The sequence below is a fragment of the Pongo pygmaeus genome, chromosome 4, assembly GCF_028885625.2.
Source record: "Pongo pygmaeus isolate AG05252 chromosome 4, NHGRI_mPonPyg2-v2.0_pri, whole genome shotgun sequence".
NCBI lineage: Eukaryota > Metazoa > Chordata > Mammalia > Primates > Hominidae > Pongo > Pongo pygmaeus.
The window spans coordinates 146432915-146458839 of record NC_072377.2 but is presented as its reverse complement, the minus strand read 5'-3'; the positions used below and the strand labels follow the sequence as shown (position 1 = coordinate 146458839).

General features: G+C 47.6%; 1 protein-coding gene across 1 annotated transcript; it reads right to left on the bottom strand.

Moving 5' to 3' along the window:
* Positions 1–443: 443 nt before the first annotated feature.
* DELE1 (DAP3 binding cell death enhancer 1) lies at positions 444–16771 on the bottom strand. The gene is made up of 13 exons (XM_054488357.2): positions 16592–16771; positions 15875–15989; positions 15034–15151; positions 12274–12421; positions 10831–10989; positions 10501–10586; positions 10301–10397; positions 7175–7317; positions 6187–6345; positions 5999–6091; positions 3244–3403; positions 1841–2080; positions 444–1092 (listed from the first exon to the last, which is right to left on the bottom strand). The coding sequence occupies exons 1-12, from the start codon at positions 16620–16622 to the stop codon at positions 1842–1844; spliced, it is 1548 nt and encodes a 515-aa protein (XP_054344332.1). The 5' UTR covers positions 16623–16771; the 3' UTR covers positions 444–1092; position 1841.
* Positions 16772–25925: the final 9154 nt, after the last annotated feature.

Here is a 25925-nt window from a genome sequence, read left to right as displayed (position 1 = left end):
GCAAAGTGTGGCAGGACCATTTAGAAGTTGAGAGAGGTGGGGTGGGAAGCAGAGAGGGAGAAACGTGGACAACTTTACCCCCTCAAATCTTCTTGCCTTTGAATTGGCCGAGCTGTTTGGTCTCCACTCACACAGTCATGGGATTGTGGGTGGTGGGCCCTCTATCCCTCCCAGCCCCCACCCTCAACCACATCTATGCTATTCAACTTGGGCTAACATCCAGAAGCCAGGGAATAGCTATTCACAAATTCAGTAATTGGACTCATTAGCATTGACTCAGAAATCTTTTTTTTTTCCTAAGTCTCTCTCTTGGAGAAGCTTTTAAGGTCCTTTAAATTGGTTAATGGAGAGTTTAGAGTTTAGAGATGAGGACAGAGCCTCAGCTTTCGGCTCCCCCTGCCCGTCTCCCTGGCTCTTCCCAACATACTCAAGGGCAAGAGTGATGAGATAATCCAGTATCTGTTTTATTAAACACCTAGACATTTCTGGCACGTTTCCCAAAGGGGGACCTCAAAATCTACACTTAAATCTACGCTTTAAGACTCCTAGCGTTCAATCTACATTTACTCTCCCATGGGTAGGACAGTCATAATGCTTTCACATAAAATTGCAGTGGGAACTGATGGACAAGAACTCTGGGCCAGGAGTCAGGAAGCCCAGATCCTCATTCTGGCCCAGCGACTCATAAAGTCATGCAACCATGAGCATCACTGCCTCCTGGGCCAAAGTGAGCACAAAGGTCCTCTCTGTGGTGAAATGCCCTTGCATTTGTCTTATAAGGTAGGAGGGCAGACACCATTGCCTTTGGTCTACAACTGAGGAAACAATATAGGGAGTCAGGTCACTGCTTCAAGGTGACATGGCCAGGCAAGTGGCAGAGCCAGACCTGAGTCTTCACACACTTTCCTCTTCTTGACTGTACTGGCGCAGGTGCTTAGGGTTTGGGGGAAGGTGGGTGGGTAACTGGCCTCTTCTTTGGGACTCAAGTTGTGATATCTCTCTGAGAACCCACAGGCTCCATCTTTAGAGCTGAGGTGAGAAGTTCTGAAAGTCAAGTAGACACATCCAGGCATTTGGGCAAGAAACTTCTTCCTTCCAAATCAAAGGTGAAATGAAAACGATTATGAGCCCATGGGGGATGAACAGAGGTGAATGGTGGAGCTAGTTTCGAGGATGGCCTAATTCAGTTTCCTAAGTGTCAGCCATTCATGGAACCACCCCTGTGATTTTTGCTACCTCTCTGGATCTGTGCCCACTTTTTTATGTTATGCTTTTCTTTAAACTGATTCACTATTTTTTTACAGTTAGCTTTATCCTAGACAGAACATCTGTCAAACTACAGGTCAATATGCTAGTCATATTTTTATATTATACATTAAATACATAACTACTGAAATAGAAAATATTAATTTGAATACCACCTAAAATCTTCTTGTGAACCAGGGATACACACATCAGACATTGGCAAACAGGAGTACAGATTTAAGTGTGAGAAAACCGAGGCATAGGAAGGAAGAAGGTAAGTTATTTGCTCAAAGACAAAGGCTAAGGTGAGCACCAGGGTCTCTGGACCCTTCAGTAGGGTTTTTCATAGGTCACTGAATGCATCCTTTGGTGCACAGACCAGAAATGACTGTGAATGCATCTAAGACTCATCTGTGAGGCTACCAAGTGGGGGGAAAGATCAGTCACTTACTAGCCATGTACGTGAAATTGCTTGGGAACCTGAATTCACGCTGGAATTTCTACCTGGAAAGGGTTGCTGATGCTCTATTTTTGTTATCCAACCTCCTGCCCCCTCTGGCCCCTAAGAGGCACCAGTGACTATGTTTTATCTCACCTTAGCCAAAACCTAGTCTTACAACACTCCTTTCCAGTGGGTGGGGGTGTGGGGGAATAGCCCTGCTGGAGGCTTCCAGGCTGGCTCCGAGATGCCCACTTCTGCAGAGGAGGCCAAGGTTCCCTGTGCTCGAGGCGTGTGGTAGGCGTGAGGTTCCTGCTAGCAGGGTGTTCAAGCTGCAGAGGGATGGGCTGGAGAAAGACTTCAGTCCTGTAACTGTCAGGTCGCTGGGCCCCGGGGCTACAAGAAGAGGTGAGAGCAACTCTTACTCATGCTGTATATTCTTGGACTCCTACTTTGGAGCCAGCACTTCTTCAAGGGCTTGGTTCCCCAGGCATTGTTAACTCCCAACTCCAGTGACTCATGAGTGAGCAGGGCTCTCAGAGCCCTAGAAGGGTAATTCAGGCAACCTTGGGATATTGTCTCTCCTAGAAAATCATCAGAGCAGCTACCATTTGTTCAATACCTACTGTGCTGTCAGGCTGTGCTAAGTCCCTTAGTGTCATCTCATTTCATCCTTATGACAACTTAATGAGGTGCTACCATTACCTTCATTTTTAGAGGTGAAGAAACTGAGGCACAAAGCCATGGAGTCCAAGTTCAGTGACAGTGGGGGTTAAAACTCAGGTTTGACTGGGTGCGGTGGCTCACACCTGTAATCCCAGCACTTTGGGAGGCCGAGACGGGTGGATCACCTGAGGTCAGGAGTTCGAAACCAGCCTGGCCAACATGGCGAAACCCAGACTCTACTAAAAATACAAAAAATTAGCCAGGTATCGTGGTGGGTGCCTGTAATCCCAGCTACTTGAGAGGCTGAGGCAGAAGAATCGCTTGAACCCTGGAGGCAGAGGTTGCAGTGAGCCAAGATCGCGCTATTGCACTCCAGCCCGGGCAACGAGAGTGAAACACCATCTCAAAAAAAAAAAAAACAAAAAAAAAACTCAGGTTTGTCTGACTCCAAAAGCTGCATTTTTTTTTTTTTTTTTTTGAGATAGAGTCTTGCACTGTCACCCAGGCTGGAGTGCAGTGGCGCGATCTTGGCTCACTGCAAGCTCTGCCTCCCAGGTTCACGCCATTCTCCTCCCTCAGCCTCCCAAGTAGCTGGGACCACAGGGTCCGCACCACACCCAACTAATTTTTTTTTTTGTATTTTTAATAGAGATGGGGTTTCACCGTGTTAGCCAGGAGGGTCTCGATCTCCTGACCTCGTGATCCGCCAGTCTCGGCCTCCCGAAGTGCTGGGATTACAGGCGTGAGCCACCACACCCGTCCCAAAATCTGCATTCTTAGCCACCACTGGGGTTGGAAATGACTAGGAGACCAGAGACTACTGCTACCTACTTATCTGTCACAGAGTACTGAGCTCAGGGAATGAACCTGTTGGCTTGGACTTGGGTCTGTACCTGCAGCCTCCATGGAAAAGAGGGCTCGCAGCCTCTCCTGGGCGGCCTCACTTCCCAGAGCGGCTGACTGCTGGTAACATCTCAAGGCCTCTCCCAGATTCCTCTGCACACCAAGGCCTTTCTCATAGCAAATTCCAAGGTGGTACCTGCTCTGTGAGTCCTAAGGAGAAAATGGACAGACAAACAGATACACACATGCAGGAATGAGGAACTGAAATGCTAAGGGAGGAAGAAGGTGAAGTCAGGCATGCTGGGACTTCATCCACACAGGGTCAAGGCCCAGTCCTGGCCCACCCCATAGCAAGGGATCTCAACTACGAAATGCCAGAGGCTCAGAGCTCACCCAACACAAAGGAGAGGGGGATCCCTCCACCTGGGGAGATTCCAGCCAGGGCAGTGTGGAGGCTTCTCTTGCATAGGCTGGCTGAAAGCATGCACAAGGAAGGCTACAGGAAATACTCAGCCCAGTTATAGGAAACCTGGGAGTTGGGCTCCTACGTTGCCCTGAAACAGCAAGGAGGCGAGGGTGGAGGGTTGTCTTCCCAAAGGCCCTGTGCCTTCCTGAATCTCTGCCTGGGAGGGCTGACAGAAAAGGAAACTCTTCTCCTTTAAAAAGCTATGCTTGGCCTGGGCGCGGTGGCTCACACCTGTAATCCCAGCACTTTGGGAGGCCAAGGTGGGCAGATCACGAGGTCAGGAGTTGGAGACCAGTCTGCCCAACATAGTGAAACCCCGTCTCTAAAAATACAAAAAAAAATTAGGTGGGTGTGGTGGTGTGCACCTGTAATCCTAACTACTCAGGAGGCTGAGGCAGGAGAATCGTGTGAACCCGGGAGGCGGAGGTTGCAGTGCGCTGAGATCACGCCACTGCACTCCAGCCAGGGCGACAGTGCGAGACTCCGTCTCAAAAAAAAAAGGCTATGCTCTTTGCCCCAGCTCTGGATCCTCGATTCTCTCTCCTCTCACTGAGAACTATGCTCCTGGGAGGAACAGGATCAGGTAGAGGCTGGATGTCCGGCTGCATAGCCAGACTGTCTGCGCTCCCATCACGGCTCTACCACTTACCAGCTGTGTTAACTCAGGCACGTGACTCTACCTCGTGGTGCCTCAGTTTTCTTACCTATAAAGTGGGATACTAATAGTACCTACCTTATTAGGTTGTTGCAAGGATTAAATACACTATACGAAAAGTGCTTACATTCACTATACGAATCATATTCACTCTCCCAATTAAAAAAACAAAACAAAACACTATTGACTCCCAACCATGGTCCCATTTCTCTTCTACCCTCCACAGTCAAATTTCTGGGAAGAGTTGTCTACACATTCTCCCCCTGCTTCTATAACACACAGGCCAAAGTCTCTCCAATAAATATGGCAGACTCATGCCTACAGACTAGGTTACAACACAGCAGTGGACACACGTAAGGCCAAAACACCACCGCTGCAACACTGCTCAGTACAAACCCAGAAAGACACAATTCCCTGTGGGGTGGAAGAGTGTGGGGTCTGAGTCCCAATACAGCGTCACATAGCAGGTGACAGATATCCTTTTGTGCATTTCTCCTGCTAGCACGCTGGTCTGATTAAAGCAGGCCAGCATGCCCACAGTCTTGCCCTGCACATGGATGTGCAGACCTGCCCAACTTTGGAAGGCTCTGTGGGGCTCTTTCAAGGCAAGGCAGGTACAGCAGTGGACACTTGTTGGTGACATTGGTCCCCTTTTGACAGCTACTATAGATACTTTGGGCAACACAGAGTAGACAAGGAAAAGCATTCTGATGCCCAGGAGTTCAATGATGCTATCAGTGTGTTGGCCAGAAAACAAAGGAAGCAGCAGTCCCCTATGTAGGGAGATTACAGTTCACGCATATATTGCTTGATTTAATCCAAGACTCCTGGTCCTTCAAGATGCAACTCAAAAGATATACTGGTCAAATACACTTGAGGAATACAGCAAATTACAGATGGCCTTTTCAGTGATCTACAGTGACATAAAGCTTTGAGACTTCCTGTGTTAACTGTTTAACTCAGTATTTCCCAAACCCATCTAATCATTTTTTTTCTCTTATGACTTACAAGCATTCCAGAGAACTAATGCTTCATGGAACACATGTGAATTGTCTGAATGCCAATGACCCCAGTTCACAGACAACCAGACATCCCCACCCACCCCAAACTGAGCAGTGTTCCCTGTTTACTGTCTCCACTTGATGCGTCTTCTGATTTCCCTGGGTTACCATCACTTGTAATGATGCGTTTTTCATGTGTACAGGTTTTACAGCACTGTCACACCTGTTAGTTATCTCAGTTAGATTTTGATCCTCACAACTACCCTGTGAAGTACTGGACAGGTAAGGCAAGCATTATTATGCTGATTTTAAAGACGAGGAAACAGGTTTGAATCAAGAAGTGACCAGGCCCAGTAGTGTGCTGGTAAATGTTGAACAGCTGGCTCTGGAGGAGGGAAAAAGCCCTGTTTTGTGGCATTTAGCAATTTCTGTGGTGCAAATATTCCCACCATTGCAGATTTTAAGCTGCCAACAGCTCTCACAGCCTGGTGCAAGCCAGCTCTGGCGTACTACTGCAACTGCCCAACGGTCACACAGTAAGTCAGTGAGCGCTAAGGCTTGAAGCCAGGCCAAGGCTCCTATCAAACAATCTCCTAAGCACAGAAGAACTCAGTACCAGTTCCAAAATCCCTTCTCTTATCAGGCTTCATCCCCAACATGCTTGTCCACTGGAGATCGCATACCCCATTGCTGGCTGCAAGCCAAAGATATTTCACAGCTCTCTGCTCATCCAGGTAGGGCTCCTTGGTGAAAAGCACCCCGAGGAAAGCTTGGGCCTGTGGTCAAGGAGGAAGGAAAAAAAGGCATCTTGGTCACTTTCAGGCTCCACAGGCCTCAGAGACCTTGAAAAGACCCTGCCAATGGCACTTACCTCTCTCAAGCCTGAGTCTGCAGCCTGCTTCAGCAAGGACACTGCCCTCTGCCGCTCAGGGTTCCACGAAGAGGCTGGGTCTCGTAGTAGGCACCTGGCATAGCGGTACTGAGCCAGGCTGTGGCCCTGGCTGGCAGCCAACTGATAATAAAGGACCGCCTGGGGCAAAGGGAGAAACACCCAGTCGGCTGGCAACTCTGTAAGCATCTTTTGCACTCAGTGAAATTTTTAAAAATTATTTTAATTAAATAATACATAATAATTATAGACTAGTCAGAAAATTCAGATAAGCCAAAATTTAAAAATATAAACCAAAAATAGAAACATAAAATCCCAAGAAATTCAGCCTCCTAAAGATCATTCTTGCTTAAAATTTTAGCATACAGCCTTGCAAATATCTTCTCACATATATGTGTCAGACATACTCACACACATACATTTTAGACATCTATGCATTTGCACACACATACGTGTGTGGAGGGGGCAAAGAGAGAGAGAAACTTAGGTCACACTATACTACTTTATAACCTATTTTTTTAACTTTAATAGTACACCATGAATGTCTTTCCCTGACATACATATCTAGCACATCATATTAAGGCCCAAATAGATGTAATTAACCAGTTTTCTATTGAAGAAACTTTCAGGTTTTTTTGCCTTCACATACAACTCTAAAAAATATATTCCTATATATAACCTCTTTGTGTTCTTATCCCACTTTTTAAAAATTAATTAATCCATTCATCAAGATGCTATTCTAGGCTGAGGATATAGTTGCAAAGAAGAAAGGCAAAATCCCTGCCCTCCCTGAATTTTGAGTCTAAATTCCTGGAAGTTAGGAGCTTCTTTCTTATTTTTCCTTCGCAGCTGGGCTAGAACCAAGTGGAGAAAAGAAGCCAAACTTTCCCCCATCCCTGCCCACTGCTCATTTCTAGACATCAATCTCAGCAGCCCAGCACAGGGGGCGGGCTTGGGGGCAGGGGAATACCTTGCTAATGTCCCTGGGGGTGCCTCTGCCATGCTCATGACACAAGCCCGCATTGTACTGCGCTTTGCTGTAGCCACGGGCTGCAGCTTTCTGGAAGTAAGAAAAGGCTGCCATGTGGTTGCCACTCTTCATGTTCTCTGTTCCTGTAAGAAGGCACAGGGCACAAACACAGCTTCCTCAGTGAACTTCCCCACACCCTCAGCCAGGTACCTACAGACTCCTCATCTGATCCTCCTCCCTTTCTTTTTTTGTGCCAGACACTTTACATATATATATATATATATTTTTTTTTTTTTTTGAGACAGAGTCTTGCTCTGTTGCCCAGGCTGGAATGCAGTGGCATAATCTCAGCTCACTACAACCTCCACCTCCTGAGTTCAAACGATTCTCCTGCCTCAGCCTCCCAAGTAGCTGGGTTTACAGATGTCTGACCCCATGCCTGGCTAACTTTTGGATTTTTAGTAGAGATGGGGTTTCACCATGTTGGCCAGGCTCGTCTCAAACTCTTGACCTCAGGTGATCCACCTGCCTCGGCCTCCCAAAGTGTCGGGATTACAGGCATGAGCCACTGTGCCTGGCCTTTGCATATTATTTCTATCTTCTGAATATTTCACTGGTTTGCCATAGATAGCAGTGGGTTCTGCCCTACTATAAACCATTCCTCCTTCTCTTGGTAATAGCATCTATATTTCCCATTGGGAACAACCCCTCCCCTAGTGCTGTCAGTCAATGTGCTTGTGTTCTTCCTAACCACGGAGGTTCTTTCTCAGGAATCTGAACCTTGATCTGGTTGGGGCAAGGAGAGAAAACAGCCCTTGTAGGTTTATTCTGACAGCAGAACTCTAAAGATACTGTCTATCAGCTGCTGCCTCTTAGGTCTCTGGAGCTTCCCTGATTCCTGTCCTTTCTGAGGCTTGGCAGGTCAATAGATCCCAATAGATTCCTTTTGTGTTTAAGTTAGCCAGAGTGGGTTTAGGTTGCTCATAACCAACAAACCCTAACTGATACAAGTGATACTGTTAATCTTGTTTCATGAAGAAATTGGGAGCAGTAATACAGCAGTGTCAAGACCTGAATGCAGGCACGTCCAACTCCAAAGCCCATGCTCTTTTCATTGCCCAAACAAAAAGGAAACAGGAAAGGATCAGGGCACGGCCAATTCTCAACTCAAAGCCTTTGCTTCAACTGTCTCTCCTGCCTGGGATCTCTCTTTCCGCCTCCACCATCAAAGCTCCCATCCTGTGTCTGCTCTAGAACCTTCAGACCACACTCAGGCTTTAAACACTTTTTTGGCACTTACTTAATATACCAAGCCTTTTTCTACAAACTAAACTGTTTCAAAAGTACAAGTCCTGTCTCCTCAATTAGACTGTAAAATCCTGGAGGCAGAAGCAGAAAAAGAATGTAGAAGAAATAACTTTGCCTAGGGTGAAGGCGCCATACAAATGCAAAACATGATTATGGCTTATGCTCCTTTTGCGTTCTGCCACCGTGCCAAGCGCTTGCTGAATAAATGAATATATGAATGAAGGGATGGGCAAGAAAATTCTGAGAAGAGACTCTTTGCCCATCAAAATCACATAAAGCTAATGAGGGAGAAACCAGGTTCCATTCAGCCAGCAGTGAATTAAATAAAGTTGCCTCCCTGCTGCCTGAAAACTCACTGTCCAGGGTTGACAGAGCCCTCTGCCCTTGGGGAGAAGACTCAAGAGTGCAAAGGATGCCACCATCCTCCTGCTTCCCACCTGGCTCATTAATATACCCAGATCCATCTACTCTTCTTGCTCTCTTCTTTCTCTCATCTAGACCATGCCACTGACATGTTTTGTTCAGCCGTCACCAACAGCGCCTACCTCATCTCCTTTTTCCCCTCTGGCAATCCTACAATCCATGTCTGTCTACATGGCAGCCAGAGAGATCTTTGGAAAAGTACATCAGATCACGTGACTGCCCCCTTTCCTGCTCCTGCTTAAAGCCCTCCAAAGACTTCCTGTCTCACTTAGAAAATCCACACTCTTTACTGTGGCTCAGAAGACCTCACCTGATCTGACCCCTGCCTGCTTTTCTGGCTTTATCTCCTTCCGCCCTTCCCAAGATCTCTAAGCTCCAGCCACACTCACCTTTCTTTTGTTCCTTTAGCAATCAAAATCCAATCCTGCCTCAGGACTTTTGCGCTTACTCTTCCCGCCACTTGGAAAGCTCTTTCTCCAGATTGAAACAAAAGTGGCTGTCTTTGTGACAGGTCTTAGATCAAAGGTCTTCTGCTCAGTGAGGACTTCTAAATCAAAAACTGCTCCTTGCTCAAGTCACTAACACGTTCCTTTATTTTCTTCATAACATCTATCAACATCTGAAATTCTCTTTTTGTTTCTCAATTATTGTTTTTCTGCTCCCTGAGAATAACGACTTTGTCTTGTAAATCACTGTATCCCCAGTACCTAAAATAGGAACTGGCAAAAGGTAAATGCTCAATAAATTTGTTGTGAATGAATCCCAGCCTCTTGCCTATCTGCCCACTAGACCCCGATAGATGCTGTGGGGAGTCTAAATCTCCGCATTAGAAGGCCTAAAATGAGCCAAGTTACTGCAAAGAACAGGACAAATGGTGGAAGGGTATTTGGACTCCCCACATGAGGGTTAAGAGGTTCCTGTTCACACATTGAGGATCTGCTCCAAACCCCAGGAGCCTGTTCTTTCCTAAGTGTGGCAGAGAATGCTACGTGCCCTCCAAGATTTATTTTTTCCTTCACACACAGTAACTAGTCTCCTCTGTGGCAAGGTGTGGCCATGTGCCTATATTCTGGACAAGGATTTGTGCAACATCTAGATTAAAGGGAAGGAGTGATCCTTTAGCTTTCCTACCTTGCCCCGTCCAGCTGGCAGAATATGGACAGGAGGGCAGGAGCTGGAATTGCCAAACTGCGCCTCAAGATGGGAGCCAGTTTTAAAAATGGCAGGACACCTTTGCATAAGAATGGGTCCCTGCCATGCCAGATTTGGTCTACCTACCTGGGAGAAAATAAAATCTCTCGTTTAAGCCACTCCCTATCCTGACTATATCTGACCTGCCCCATACCCTTTCCATTTTCCCACCCTCTTGCCTTGGGGCAGGGTCCATTTGGTTACCCAGGAAGTTGAAAGCGATGGAAACACTGAGCTGGAAGAGCTGCTGAATGGAAGTCACAGCCTCCTCAAGGGAAAGAGTTTTTGATTTATCTTGTTCCTGGGAAAGAAATATAAAAGACTCACCAAGGGATGGTTTACCGGGATTGCCACCTGCCCAAGATAATGTTATGGGGATCCAGGTGGCCAAATCTGGATAATACCTTTTCACCAGTGGGCTGAGGCTGGGCTGGTTTTGCCTCGGACTCGATGCTACTACTGGCATGCAGGAAGCCAAAATCACCGGGACCTGCAAGGGAAAGGCCGACACCCGGCCAGGGCAAAGGAGAAAGTTGTACTTCTTTTCTCCGACTCTCCCAGTCTACCCAGGCTTTCCAGCCAGCACCCTTGCCAGGAATCAAAATAACCCTGAATCACCTCACAAGGCATGGGACCTCACAGGAGTGCCAATTCCCTTCGCAGCAAACAATGTTCATCTGCCCAGCTCGCCACCGCCCCCTGCCTTCTACTGATTCCATGAGGCAGGGACATACCTTCCTCAGAGGGGTCCTGAGGACGAGCTCCTCTCAAAGAGTTGTGTGAGAAGTTCCGGGGCTGAGCTGAGGCTTCTTCCTGGCCAAGCCTGGGTTCCCTGAGGCCAGTGTGCCTGGGAGCTGGGCCATCAGGGCTGGGGAGGATGTGTTGTCGCAGTGCTGGAAAGAGCCAGCAAGAGTAGTCAGGTCTGGGCCAGGCGCGATGGCTCACGCCTATAATCACAGCAGCTTGGGAGGCCGAGGCAGGTGGATCACCTGAGGTCAGGAGTTCAAGACCAGCCTGGCCAACATGGCGAAACCCCATCTGTACTAAAAATACAAAAAATTAGCGGGGTGCAGTGGCACACGCCTGTAATCCCAGCTACTCAGGAGGCTGAGGCAGGAAAATTGCTTGAACCCAGGAGGCGGAGGTTGCAGTGAGCCAAGATCACACCACTGTACTCCAGCCTGGGTGACAGAGCAAGACTCTGTCTCAAAAGAGAAAAAAAAGAGTGATCAGGTCAGAAGAGGATCAGTGCAGGCTGCTCAGGCTTGACTGAGTCCTCCCTGAGGTTTTAGAGGCCATAGGAAGAATTTTGAAACTCCCGTGACACTTCCTTCACACTCCTCCTCCCCTGTTTCCTTGGCTTCCCTCCAGAGGAGTCTAGAGGAGCCTATATTCGTGCTGATCTCCCACCCTAAGCATCAATCACTCCTCTGCCTAAATTCTTCAGTGGCAGGGAGGCATCTACCTTACTCACGGTTATAGCCCCAGTACCTAGCACTTTCTTTGATAGCAGTATTGCTAATGATTATCATCATAATAAGGACAAGAACTAATGCTTAAACTAATAATTACTACACACTTACTATGTGTCAGGCATTGCCCTAAGTCCTTGACATGTATTAACTCATTTAGTCCTCCCAAGAAACCTATGGGGTGGGTTTTATTACTACCCCAATTTATAGATGAAGAAACCAAGGCAGAAGGAAGTTAAAAGTAACTTGTTCAGGGACATAAGACTAGTATGCAGCAATTTTGGGACTTGAACCTCTACAATCTGACTCCAGAGCCTCAACTACTAGGCTACGTTGCTTCTGCACCATGGCACATAATAGGTGCTCAATAAAGATTCATTTATTGATGAATGACTGAGTGACTGACCAGAGAATAATTTAACTGGTTGAATGTGGGCCAGGAAGCCACACCCAGAATCTAAAGCAGTCTGGACCCTGTGGGCCTCTCTTGGTTGGAGGTGATGGGAGGAAATGGAAAGACACTGAGGGGCAGGTGTGGCCCACGCCCTGGGTGGATAGAACTTCCCCACATTCCTCTTCCTCTGACTTCAGATAGGAAAGGCAAGGAGCTGCTGATGGCTCTTTTCCTGAGGTGTGTCCAGAGACGCTTCCTGGCCCAGAGAAACGCCCAGCCCAGCCCTCCTGTCCCCAGGACTGAGAACTCACAGGAGCATGGGTGCCACAACGGAGATGAGAGGAAACGGTCCAGGGGACTGTGCCAGGAGCAGTGTTCTACCCGCCGAGGTCCTGCTGGCAGGGATGCCTGGAAGTGGATCTGCCTTGCCAGCTGCAGGGCCAGCACGGCCAGAGTGCCCTGGGAAGAACAGCACGTTAAGGACACGGTCCTTCACCAGTCAACTCCATCAGACCCAGCCTTACACTCAAACATCACTTCCTCAGGAAATCCAGGTGGGGCAGCTCCCCGACTACAAACTTTCACAACACCCTAACTTCTCTGGAGCCCTGACCACACTGGCATTTAAACAATCATCTCTACAGTTATTTATCTAAGGTCTGTCTCTCCTGTTAGTCTATAAGCACAACATGGGCAGGGACCATGTATGTTTTACTCACCAATGTATCTCTGGTACCCAAGTATAGCACAGTGCTAATATATAGTAGGGACCTAATAAGTACAAACTGAATAAATGCTTGATCAAGTGACTAAATAAGTGAAGAATAAGCAGGCAAAAAGATAATGGGGTAGGTTGGCACCTAGTTGCAAATATAGCAACAGGTCAGAGTTCCCCATTAGGCTCTCTTTCCAGTCTTGCACAACCCCTCCTTCCACCAACTCCCATTCCCCCAATGAAGTCACCCCAGCACACACATCTCCAGGTTTAAGCTTTGTAAAGGTGTTTCTTCTCTGACAGGTCTGCAGAAGACCTGAGCTAGCTCTTATTCCAGAGACTGCTTGGTTTTCCCTGTCTCCTGTCTCTCCTTATGTTATGCTTATGAAGGCTGACCCAGGGTCGGGTGCAGTGGCTCCCAGCACTTGGGAGGCTGAGGCAGGCGGATCACTTGAGGCCAGGAGTTCAAGACTGGCCAACATGAAGAAACTCCATTCCACTAAAAATACAAGAATTAGCCAGGCATGGTGGGGCACACCTGTAATCCCAACTACTCAGGATGCTGAGGCATGAAAATTGCTTGAACCTGGGAGGCAGAGGTTGCAGTGAGCTAGGATCACACCACTGCGCTCCAGCCTAAAAAAAACACACAGGTTGACCCAGATACTTACTTGTTGCTCCAGGCACTGCATACAATAGCAAGTAAGACAGACATAATTTCTGCCCTCACGAAGTTTATATCTTGTGTTTAGAAAGACAAAACACAACTACAGAGAGAAATACAATAATTACTAGTGATGTTAAATGCCAAGAAGGAAACTAATCAGAGAGCTACACAGAGCATAAGAGGGTTCCTGACAAGACAAGGAGTCAGGGAAAGCCTGTCTGTGGGGGTGACGTGTGGGCTAAGGCCAGAAGAAAAGGTACCAGCATTGTGAAGAACAGAGACAAGTATCTATGGTACTGAGGACAGCTTGCGTGCAGACCCTTTCACATAAGCAGTAGTGACAGAGCACAGGGATGGCATTGGGACTTCTGGAATCCAGGCCCACTTCCTACTTCTCACTATGGGACAGCCCTAGGGCTCAGATCTTCTTTGGCAACATGGGAAAATGCTCCTCTCTTCAGGGTATGATATGGCCTTAGTCCACAGCTCCCTATAGAGGGGTAACCCTGTCATGGAGACATCCCAGGCTCAGCTCTGCTGATGACACCAATTTACGATGAGAAAGCCAAGGGTCACAGAGGTCAAGTCATTTGTCCAAAGTACACAGCATGAAAGCTGCAGGGATGAGCTGTGACAAACACGAGAGTGATGTGTGTGTCAACTTCATTCAGAAGATCTTATAAGCAGAACTTCTACCTGGAACGTTGCCTGAAAAGCGAAGACTCTGCCCTATGAGACCTAGTGTTCACTAGTAAGAATCTGACCTTATAGATCAGGTTCAACAAATATTTATTGAGCAACTATTATGGGCTAGGCTCTGTATTTGATGCAGCAACCAAGCAGTAGAACATGAACTCCAGAGTTAAATCTGGCTCCTCCACTTAACAGGTATGAGACCCTACGCATGTTACCTAATATTTCAGAGCCTGAGATTCCTCATCTGTAAAATGAAGGTGATATTTCCCTTTTAAGATTTTTGTAAGGATTACGCAAGATAATGCATGTATAATACTTTACATTAATAAATTATGCTATGAGGCCGGGCGCGGTGGCTCACACCTGTAATCCCAGCACTTTGGGAGGCCGGGGTGGGTGGATCACCAGGTCAGGAGTTCAAGACCATCCTGGCAAAAATGGTGAAACCCCGTCTCTACTAAAAACACAAAAATTAGCCAGGTGTGGTGGCACGTGCCTGTAATCCCAGCTACTTGGGAGGCTGAGGCAGGAGAATTGCTTGAACCCGGGAGACGGAGGTTGCAGTGAGCCGAGATCATGCCACTGCACTTCAGCCTGGGCAACAGAGCAAGACTCTGTCTCAGAAAAAAATAATAATAATTTAAAAATAAAAAAATAAATAATTAAAAAATGATGCAATGTATTATTATTTATTGTAAGATCCATGAAGGCAAGAATATATCTATCTTGTTTTCTGCTATGTCCGTAGTGACTAGCAAAAATGCCTGGCCCAGAGAACGTGTTACATAAATGTTTACTGAATGAAATGAGGAAAACATACATGGCGGGGGTGGGGAAAGTGGCAATATCTCCTTGAATATGCTCCAATACCATGGGTTACTTGTTAAATGGACACAGGGATTCCCTAGCCCTTGTTCCAGGTTAGGCTGTATACCCATGCAGGATCATTCTCATCTACACTGAAGGTCAAGGACCAGGCTGGGGAAGCCTTACCCAAGATATGGCATCCCATAGGGTGTTCGGGGAGACACGGGAAGACATCCATTGGAAGGCATCCTTCCATCCATGGGATCTTGGACCCCCGCTTGTGCCTGGGCCATGGGGACCCGACCTAGATGATGAAATAAGAGGCTTTCAAGTAGGGGCAAAGGGAGACCAGGGACTGGGTGCGGTGGCTCACACCTATAATCCCAGCAATTTGGGAGGCTGAGGTGGGTGGATCACGAGGTCAGGAGTTCAAGACCAGCCTGGTCAAGATGGTGAAACCCCATCTCTACTAAAAATATAAAAATTGGCTGGGCACAGTGGCTCACACTGTAATCCCAGCACTTTGGGAGGCTGAGGCAGGTGGATCACAAGATCAGGAGATCAAGACCATCCTAGCTAACATGGTGAAACCCCGTCTCTACTAAAAATACAAAAAAAATTAGCCAGGAGTGATGGTACATGTCTGAAATCCCAGCTACTTGGGAGGTTGAGGCAGGAGAATCACTTGAACCCAGGAGGCGGAGGTTTCAGTGAGCCAAGATTGCGCCACTGCACTCCAGCCTGGGCGACGGAGCGAGACTCTGTCTCAAAAAAAATAAAATAAAATAAAATAAAAATTAGCAGGGTGTGGTGTGACGGGTGCCTGTAATCCCAGCTACTCAGGAGGCTGAGGCAGAGAATTGCTTGAACCTGGGAGGCGGAGGTTGCAGTGAGCCGAGATTGAGCCACTGCACTCCAGCCTGGGCGACAGAATGAGACTCTGTCTCAAAAAACAAAAAACAAAAAATTAAAAAAAATAAAAGGGCGACCAGGGGAGAAAATGAGTGGTAAAATGGCAGTATCTTACCTGTCAAGGTGAGGCACAGGAACCAGCAAAGTGGAGGAGGTAGTCTGAGGCCCATCTGGGCTGGTGGACTTAGGAGTCACCCTCCAGAGGCTAGGTCCCAGTGTACGGGGAAGAGCTGTACGGAACCAAAACTCAGGCACCTCAACAACCCAGGAATCACTGTCATCTGCCTCAGCAGAGGTTCTTAAACATAGATACACATGGTAATCTTTTATCTCCTACAGATTCTAGGGTAGTACTCCAGAACCAATAAACTAAGATTTCTCAGGGTAGAGCATCCACGTTTTTTAAAAGCGCCCATGTGATTCTGCCGCTCTCCTGTGGATGCCAACCACTGTTCTAAGATGACCAAACGTTCATACATATACTCTCACTAATGTTTGGGGCTCTTTGACTCTAAACCTCTCCTCTCTTCACTGGCTATGCCTACTCCATTGGCCCCTAATCCTCTTTCATTCATTCAGTCCACCATCTCCTGCCATTGGACTCCTCCCCCTCCCCACAGTCCCACCAACTCCTTGGACTCCACCCTCTTCTAGCTAGGCCCACCCACATCTCAAACTCCAATAGCCCCTGACTTCCCCGCCCTCTTTCAGGCCCCGCCTTCCTTAGCTCTAACCCTGCCCACGATCGCTTCTGCTGTTTCCTCGGGCCCGCCCCCACTCCAGTTCGGTCTTTGCGGCCCAGAGTGACGCTGGTTGCTTGGACGTCCCTTACCTCGGCCCAGGAGTCCCGGGAGGCGCCACATGTCGCTGCCAGCACCACAGAGAGCTCGCAGCAGAAAGCGCGAGGCCAAACCTGGGGACAGCGGCTAGAGAGGCCAACGCGATACCCCGAGTGGCCGACTCCCCGAGGAAGCTCTGAGCCGGCCAATTAGAAGGGAGCCCGGCCGGAAAGACGGTGCTGCAGAGAGGAAGTGCAGGGCGGAGGCGTATTCGGGGGCCAGCGGGGAGGTGACGTGCGGCAAGGGCATGGGGATGTGGGCCCAGGCTTCCGTGGGGGATGTCCTTGGCGTTCCCAAGTCGAGGCAGGGGACCGCAGGTGGCGAAGCGAGCCGCTCGGAAGCGGGACCTTTGAGAAGCGGGGCTGGAGCGGCTTCAGGGAAGCAAGAGGACCTTGCAGGCCGTGAGGCCGCGAACGAGGAAAGGCTTCCCCAGGCCCTAGGCTTGAGGAGGTGGGAGTAACCAGGCTCCGTGGGCGGAGGAGAGGACCCCCAGGGTCCCACAAATGAAGCCAGTAGGCCGGGCTTCCGTCCAAGGCCACCTGCCTGGAGATGTCAGGCCAGGGCCCGACTGCGTAGGCGATGAGAAACCGCACAGGGCAAGGCTTTGATTCTGGGTTCTAGCTCTGGCCCAGCTTTATCTCACTGTGCAGCTTCATGCCAACCCCTTACCTTGTCGGGCCCCAATACGCGCCAGATAGGGTCAAATGGAATGACTGGCCTGACAGGCCGAGATTCTTGGGTAGCTCCTTTCAAAATACCTGAGACACCACCCGCGCCCTATTAGAACCCTCGTCTTCAGACGTGGCAAAAGTTATGTATGTGTTTGTTCTTTTGTGGAAAAGAATAGTTCCGGCTGGGCACGGTGGCTCACGCCTGTAATCCCAGCACTTTGGGAGGCCGAGGCGGGCGGATCACCTGAGGTCAGGAGTTCGAGACCAGCCTGGCCAACATGGTGAAACCGCGTCTCTACTAAAAATACAAAAATCAGTTGCGCGTGGTGGTGGGCCCCTGTAATCCCAGCTACTCTGGAGGCTGAGGCAGGAGAATTGCTTGAACACGGGAGACGGAGGTTGCAGTGAGCCGAGATCACACCTGGGCTACAGAGTGAGACTCCATCTCAAAAAAAAGGAAAAAAAAAATAGTTCCTTTCACCACACTTGAATCCGTGAAATAATGGAGCTCATATTCAAGTGTAAGATGTTTAGATTTCCTCCCTATCCCCTTCCTCCAGGTATGTGACTTTAAGGTGGGTGGAAGTTGCTACCTGGGGTAAAAGTGTACTGGGGGCACCTACTTCTAGACCGAGGCATGTGGCTTGAAAGTTGTATTAATACGTTAAACAACTTTTTTTTTCTTTTGAGACAGATTCTCCGTCGCCCAGGCTGGAGTGCAATGGTGTGATCTCGGCTCACTGCAACCTCCACCTCCCAGGTTCAAGCGATTCTCTTGCCTCAGCCTCCCAAGTAGCTGAGATTACAGGCGCCTGCTACCACATTCTGCTAATTTTTGTATTTTTAGTAGAGACGGGGTTTCACCATGTTGGCCAGGCTGGTCTCGAACTCCTGGACCTCAGGTGATCCTCCTGCCTTGGCCTCCCAAAGTGCTGGGATTACAGGCTTGAGCCACCGCACCTGGCCGTTAAAGAACTTTTGAGCTATATATCAGCCCGTCCTAGGATCTGAGAAGACAGATGAGGAAAGAGCATTTGTGGCCTCCAGGAACACGGTCCAGTGGATTAGTAGTGGGCTTTGGAGTCCCACAAATCTAGGTTGGAATCACAGCTTGCTTACTTCGTAGGTATGTTATCTTGTGCAGTTTCCTTAACCACACTAAGTCTCAAGAGCTTCATCCGTAAAATAGGGAAAATACCTCATGCAATTGTTGTGAGGTTTAAATAAAATAATATGTTAAAAATGTTTAACTTGGTGTTTCGGGAATACCCTTCAAAAAATAAAAAATAAATAAATAAAAATGTTTAGCATAGTTCGTGGCACATAGTAAAAGCCCAGTAAGTGTGTTGCTATTAATTATAGTAGTCGGCGAGGTAAGTAGGCAAGTGTAATAGATTAGGTTCCCATACAAGCAAATGCAATGGGTTGTGGGATCCCTTCGAAGGCTTCAGAAAAGTAGTTGCATTTAAGTGGGGCCTTTAAATATGAATAAGAGCTTGCCGGGTGGAGAAGGAAGAAAGGCATTGCAAGCGGAGGAAACAATAAATAAAGGCCCAGAAGTTTGAATGTTGGACAACTATTCAGAAATAGCCTTGCTTCGGGATTTGGGACGGCAACCTTTCACATTCCTTGTGTTGCTGTCCCCAAAATAAAGTAACAAACAAGTATGCTGGTTCGGCTGTGTTCTTCCTCCTGCGTCTTTTGTACCCTCCTTCCTTTCAGACTATCCAGTTTGTGTCATTTCTCAAGGCTCAGCCCAATCCCAGCTCTTCAGTGTAGACTCCTCAACTGTTTGAGCCCTCCCTACTCCCTACTTTTCCCAATTCCTATAGCACTTAATTTCTTACTACACAATTTAGCAGTAATTCTGTCTTGGTATTTATCTCATTTGTGTAACTCTAGCCTTCCCAGTTCTCTCCTTTCAGGACAGGAATAGCATTTTCCTATTCCGTGTCCCACATAGGGCTTGACGTAAATTGTCAGCCCAAAGAATATGTCCAAACAATCCCTGTTGACAGAACATCTTGTACTAATGATTATTACAGCCAAGGGTATCAGACCCCAGCCAGGGGATTTACTGATTTGAGTGGAAATGTATTCATTGCACACACAAACATTCATTGAAGGCCCTCCCTGTTTGAAGCTAGTTGAAAAGTTTTGAAGGAGAGACTAGGACCTCTGTCCCCATGTATAGAATGGCATTATGGCATCTCTTGTCCCCATAAATGGAAACATCAGCAGACCACTTGCGTGAGGGTAGATGGCGAGGGTGGCTGGAGCCCACAGCAGATCACCTGTTCAGTGCAGCTCACGGGAGCGCTGTTGGTTGGATGGCAGCTGCCTCAACTGCCAGACCCCAAAATGGTTTTGGATTGTGGCTCAGTCACTCTACACAGTCCCTCAAGTTGACTCAATCCCTCCACAAAGGTAAACTGACATTGGGAACCTGTTGCCTGTTGTCCAGTTAATCACCTTTTATGATGACTATACATGCCATTGTGTACTTTGTGTACTCTCACTACAGTGAGTATTCTAGATACTTGTTGCCTTCATTTTTGTAGGCATTCTTAATTTGCATTAATCAAATATATGATAGCTTATTTAGTGCTAAAGGATATGCTAAGTATAAAACAATTTTAAAACATGGATGTGGGCCAGGCGCAGTGCCTCACGCCTGTAATCCCAGCTCTTTGGGAGGCCGAGGTGGATGGTTCATGAGGCCAGGAGTTCAAGACCAGCCTGGCCAACATGGCGAAACTCCATCTCTACTAAAAAAAATACAAAAATTAGCCAGGTGTGGTGGTGCGCATCTGTAATCCCAGCCATTTGGGAGGCTGAGGCAGGAGAATCGCTTGAACCCAGGAGGTGGAGGTTGCAGTAAGCCAAGATCACACCATTGTACTCCAGCCTGGGCAACAGAGCAAGACTCTGTCTTGAAGAAAAATTAAAAAAAAAAAAAAACATGGATGTGGTCCTTGCCCTTACAGAAAATAGCCTAGGAGTGCAAACAAAGTCAGTAAGCAATTAAAATACAGAGTGGTGTTTTTGTACTTATTGCAGCATAACAAACACCCCAAAATTCAGCGGCCTAAAACAATCATTATCTCTCACAGTTCTGCAAATTGACTGGACTCAGCTGGGCAATTCTGCTGGTCTCACTTGGGGTCTCTCGTGAGGTTGTAGTCAGATGGCAGTCATATGAAGACTCAAGTAGGGCATTGGAAAGGCTGGGCCTCTTTCTCCATGTAGTCTCAGGTCCCCTCTGCTCCACATGACCTCTCTAGTTGTGTCGCTGAACTTCTTACACAGTGGCTCAGAGCTTCCAAAAGTACACAAGTGGAAGCTGGCAGGAACTGGCATAGCATCGCTTCTGCACTCTGTTGGTTAAAGCAACTCACAGGGTCAGCCCAGAATCAGTGTGGGAGGGGAAAACACAAGGTCACAAATACCGGGAAGTAGACTTTGGAGACAAGCAAGTGCTGTGGTGAAGAAAGTACAGAGTGCTATGGGAACACCCAGGGAAGGCCCGTAACCTAGGCGTGGAAGTCAGGAAGACTTCCTGGAAGCAGTGATGCTAAATTAACCTGAATGATGAGGCCTGGAAACTAACCAGGTGAAGAAGAGGAAAAGAAACCCAGTTCAAGCAGGGGACACAGCTGATACAAAGTTCCAGAAAGGCAAAGAAAGCACAATTTAAGATCACTGTAGCTGGAGCTGGGAGGGAGGCATAGAGTCATGGCGATGGGGTGGTGATAGGCCTTTAGTCTGGAGAGGTAAATAGCACAAGGTCATAACGCCTTGGAAGCCCGTAAAACGTTTGGACTCTGTCCTGAAGGCATGGGACATCTAGGAAGGGGTTTGACAGGGGAGTGACCAGGCCAAAGGGATCCAAGAAAGGCTATTGGCTGCTGTATTAGTGGGGGTCAAGCCCTTATTTTCACCCTGTCCCTTCTAGGCCAGTGACCTCACCTTCAGCACTGAGAAAGCTGAGTCATCACCTCAGCACCAATACTAGTACTAGCTCTTCTTGCTTTTGCTTTTTATTAGTGGGGATTTTGTTTTTATTTATTTTTTATTTTTTGAGATGGAGTCTTGCTCTGTCACCCAGGCTGGAGTGCAGTGGTGCGATCTCGGCTCATGGCAACCTCTGCTTCCTAGGTTCAAGCAATTCTCCTGCCTCAGCCTCCTGAGTAGTTGGGATCACACACCCAGCTAATTTTTGTATTTTTAGTAGATACGGAGTTTTGCCATGTTGGCCAGGCTGTTCTCGAACTCCTGACCTCAGGAGAGGAGGTCTGACCAAAGTGCTGAGATTATGGGTGTGAGCTACTGCACCTGGCTGGGATTTTTCTTATAAAATAGTGCAAATGCCTTTATACAAATATTTTTGTTTTAATTGCTTTTTAAAGAACATATCATAGAAAACCTACCTGGTAGGGATCTGGACATGGGGTTGGTCAGGGGTCAATTTATTTTATTTTATTTTATTTTATTTTTTGAGTTGGAGTTTTGCTCTTGTTGCCTAGGCTGGAGTGCAGTGGCACGATCTCGGCTCACAGCAACCTCCGCCTCCCAGGTTCTAGCGATTCTCTTGCCTCAGCCTCCCAGGTAGCTGGGATTACAGGCATGCGCCACCACACCCAGCTAATTTTTGTATTTTTAGTATAGACAGGGTTTCACCATGTTAGTCAGGCTGGTCTCGAACTCCCGACCTTAGATGATCCGCCCGCCTCGGCTTCCCAAAGTTCTGGGATTACACGTGTGAGCCACCACATCCGGCCAGGGGTCAATTTATACTTAAGTGTGACGTATATTAAGGAAGAGCCCACTGGCAGGGAGCATAGAGCAAGCCAAGCTTAGAGGATTTGACCCCTCAGATAAATAATGGTCGTCGAAAAGCTCCTACTCTAGTAAAAGTCAAATAATACTAAAGGCTTATATCAAAAGACAGCAGACCTCTGCCACACGCTCTCTACCCTCTAATCCTACTCTCTAGAGGCAATTATTTTCAACTCTGTGAAGTGTCAGAAAGCAGCACATGAGAGCAGGGGTTCTAGAATTGAATTGTCTAGCATCCAACACAACTGTCTCCCTTAGCAGCTGGGTTATCTCGGTCAAGTTCATTATAATATCTTTTCTCTCAGTTTCTTCATCTGTATGATGGGAATGATAATTGTATTCTTCTTATGAGATGACACAGTTAAACTGCTGGGCACATGGTCTATAAATGGTAGCTGTATTTGATGATGACAAAGAAGAATCTAACTTAAGAGCAGCTGTGAGTACACCTAGATGTTAGCTGCACACTAAGCAAATAAATGTAAGGCGTGTTTATGATTTGGCGGAAATGACAAGAACACAGTCTCAGTTGGAGAGGTCTGTCTCTTCCCTTTGTTCTAAGGCTAAACTGTTTGTTCTCAGTCCCATTCCCTTCCTGTCCCTTTTAGAACCTTGTCTCTATAATTATCCTGACCCTCATGCCAAAGCATACATCTTTCTCCTACCTTTTTTCTTTCCGTCTGTGAAATATACACAGGCCTTTCCAATCTTGGGGGAAAAAATCCTTTACTTGATCCTCCTGCACTTTTCAGCTACCATTCTGTTTCTTTCTCCCTACTGCCAGATTTCTTAATTAAGTAACACACATGCTACCTTCCATTTCTGCATGACTCCTTCACTTTTCGGCCTTGTCTCCCAGCTTCCATCCCTTTTCTTCTAACACAGGGATCACTAGGGTCATCAAAGACCACCTCATTAACCACCAGTGGACCTTTGCTCAGACACCTTGACCCAGAGCACTTGACTCAGTTGACCATCCTCTCCTTAAATCTTACACACAAAACCTCATCATCCACTTCCATTTTTCTGCTACTGTGTAGTTTCCCCAAGCCACCCAGGAAAGGAATCTTGAACTCATTGTTGGCTCAAGTCTTCCTTCTCTGCCCTTCGCCATACTAGTTTTCTGTTTTCTTTTTTTCCTCTGGTTCAGGTTTTCTCATGACCCCACACTAGTTTTGACTCTTACTTCAAATATTAGAAACTCATTGAAGCTAGCTTTTGAAAAAGTTTTATCAGGGTATGGAAGAGTGGACAGGACATTTAATGAACCCCAAGGGCAAGAGACAGCTGGGACCCAGGAAAGACCAGAATTATGGACTCAGGAGGCAACAAAGTGAGCCCTTTCTCTCTGGCTTTCTGTCTGGATTTCTCATGATCTGCCCAGATACCCCAAAGGTGTCAGACACTCCCATACCCAGTTAGTCACTGGGTCCTGTCAAAATCACCTTCTTTTGCATCAGACCCTTAAATCTGTCTCCCCTTCAGCTTCCCTGGTCTCTACATCTCTCTAGCAGTGCTTCTTCCTCCTGCTGACCCCCAGTACCAGCATTGTCCAGATGTGCATTCTTTCCTTATTGCTCTTAAACTCCCTCTGTCCTGTTGACTCTTAAATGAAAATACAGTGGTTAAGAGCTTGGGTTCTGGAGTCCTAATAATCAGGGTTTGAATCCTCCACCACTTTCTCAGTTGTGTGCACTTTGGGAAGTTATTTGAATTTTTTGAGCTTCACTTCCTCATCTGTGAAATGGAGCACATGTAAAGTGCTTAGTTAGCACAGTGCCTGGCACACAGAAAGAACTCAAAATGGTGACTATCATTAGCCTTACCTTTGTCCTCTTTCCTGAGTTCCAGTTCAGTCCTCCACCACCTGCTAGATTTATCCATTAGATGTCATGCTGTGACCTCAGATCCACCTGTCAGAATTCCCCAGATGCTAGTGGAGGATGCAGCTTTCTGATAGCTGGAGGGTGAGAAGACTTGAAAAGGCAGGTGGTCCCATCGAATCCTCAAAGGAACCCCGTACCTGACCTCAGCCAGGCCTCAGCAGAGAAGGCCCTGAGGAACAGCTCCCCCAGAAGCCTCCAAACCCTGTGCTGGCTGACTCTTGGGTTCTAGGAGGGCAGGCAGAACTGCCATTATGAGAGCAAACGAGCAAACGGAGGATGTGAATTCAACCTTTAAAAAAGCCCCAGGTGGTGAAGGGAGGTGTAGCAGGATCTGTGAAGTTTGGAAGCTGGTGAGAAAGGTGAGAGCAACACCCTCAGGGCGTTGAGCTGGGTTTAGGCTGGGGCCTTCCTCAAGCACTGGGGATTTGGCAGCACGGAAGTCAGAGATCTCCTGTTTTTAGCTGAGCTGTTGCAGGCCTCCTTTGCCGCCCTTGTGAACATTCCTCATTAAGTGCCATGTGTGGAACAGGCTGGATGCGTTCCCCGCCCCTCAGCCCTGCTCTCCCTATCTCCTCTCTGCTCTTGGGTGGTGGCAGTCCTATTGGCAGGAACCCAGGAGGGGCAGGGCCGCACTTTACCCGGCACAGAACTGGAGTCATGAGGGTCGGAGGTAGGTAATCTCACAGCTGTTTTCTCCAGGCAGTGTGACCAAGTAGTTCAGAGCTCTGGCTCTGAATCAGAATGTGTATGCGCCTGTTCGAATCTCGCTTCTGCTTTTACTCTTTTTTTGACACTACGCAAGTTGTTTAAATTCTTTTTGTCTCATCTGTATAATGGGGATGATAACAGGCCTCTCTAATAGTTGTAAGTTTTAGTTAGATAATGCAGGTAAAGCACTTAGCTTAGTCCATCTATGCCACTTGGAGCCAAGGGCCCTGTCCTTGTAGGAACGACCACCCCCATTGCTGTCTCCACCCCATCTGTGTTGTCCTCTGTTCACATATCCATCTCTGCCTTTGAACTACAAGCTCCATTAAGTCAGAGATTGAATTGTACGAGTCTGTGTCTCTGGTGCCCAACACAGTACGTAGCATATAGAAGAGCTTAATAAATGAATGTTTACTGTTGGAAGGAACTGGTGAAACAATGTAGAAGACCCAGGATTCCCTCTGGCCTGAGTCCCACCATCCCCTCTGGGTCATTTACCACAAATGGAGAGCCTAGGCCAGTCACATCCCGGGGACTGAGGATACAGCACCAAATGAGATAGGCTGGGCTCCTGGCCTCATGGAGTGAATTGTCCAGGGGGTGATGGACGGGAAACATGACAAAACTGATGATACATTTCAATTAGGAAGGTTGCTAGGAAGGAGAAGCTGGGCTGCTATGAGAGCATAGAGCAGAGGAACTATATTTTGGGCGGAAATGAATCGGGAAGAGTTTCCTGGACAATGTGACAAAGTAAATTGAGGCCCAAAGAAAAGGCAGGCTGGGTTGAAGCACAAGTTGGAAAAGAGCCATCCAGGCAGAGGGAACAGCAGATGCAAAGTACTGAGGCAGATAGGAACTAGGCTGCTCAGTGGAAGTCAAGGTTAATGCTGCTGGAACCCAGTGATGGAAGGGGTCAGTGACCTCTCCAAGGCTGCAGAGCTAGGAGCACGGGTTGTAAGAGCCGTGTAGGCTATGATGAGAATTTGAATCTTTATCCCTGATTTTAATAGCTAACATTTATTAAATTGTACGTATATGTGCACTGTGTAAAGTATTTCGCATGGTTTCTCATTTACTTTTCACAGCCTCCCTGGGAGACTGGTGCTATTATTCCCATTTTACAGATGATGAAATGCTGGCTCAGGGAGGTAAATTTCTTCAAGGTCACATAGTTGACGGTGGCAGAGTTGATTTGGACCCAGATATCAGGATCCAACGCC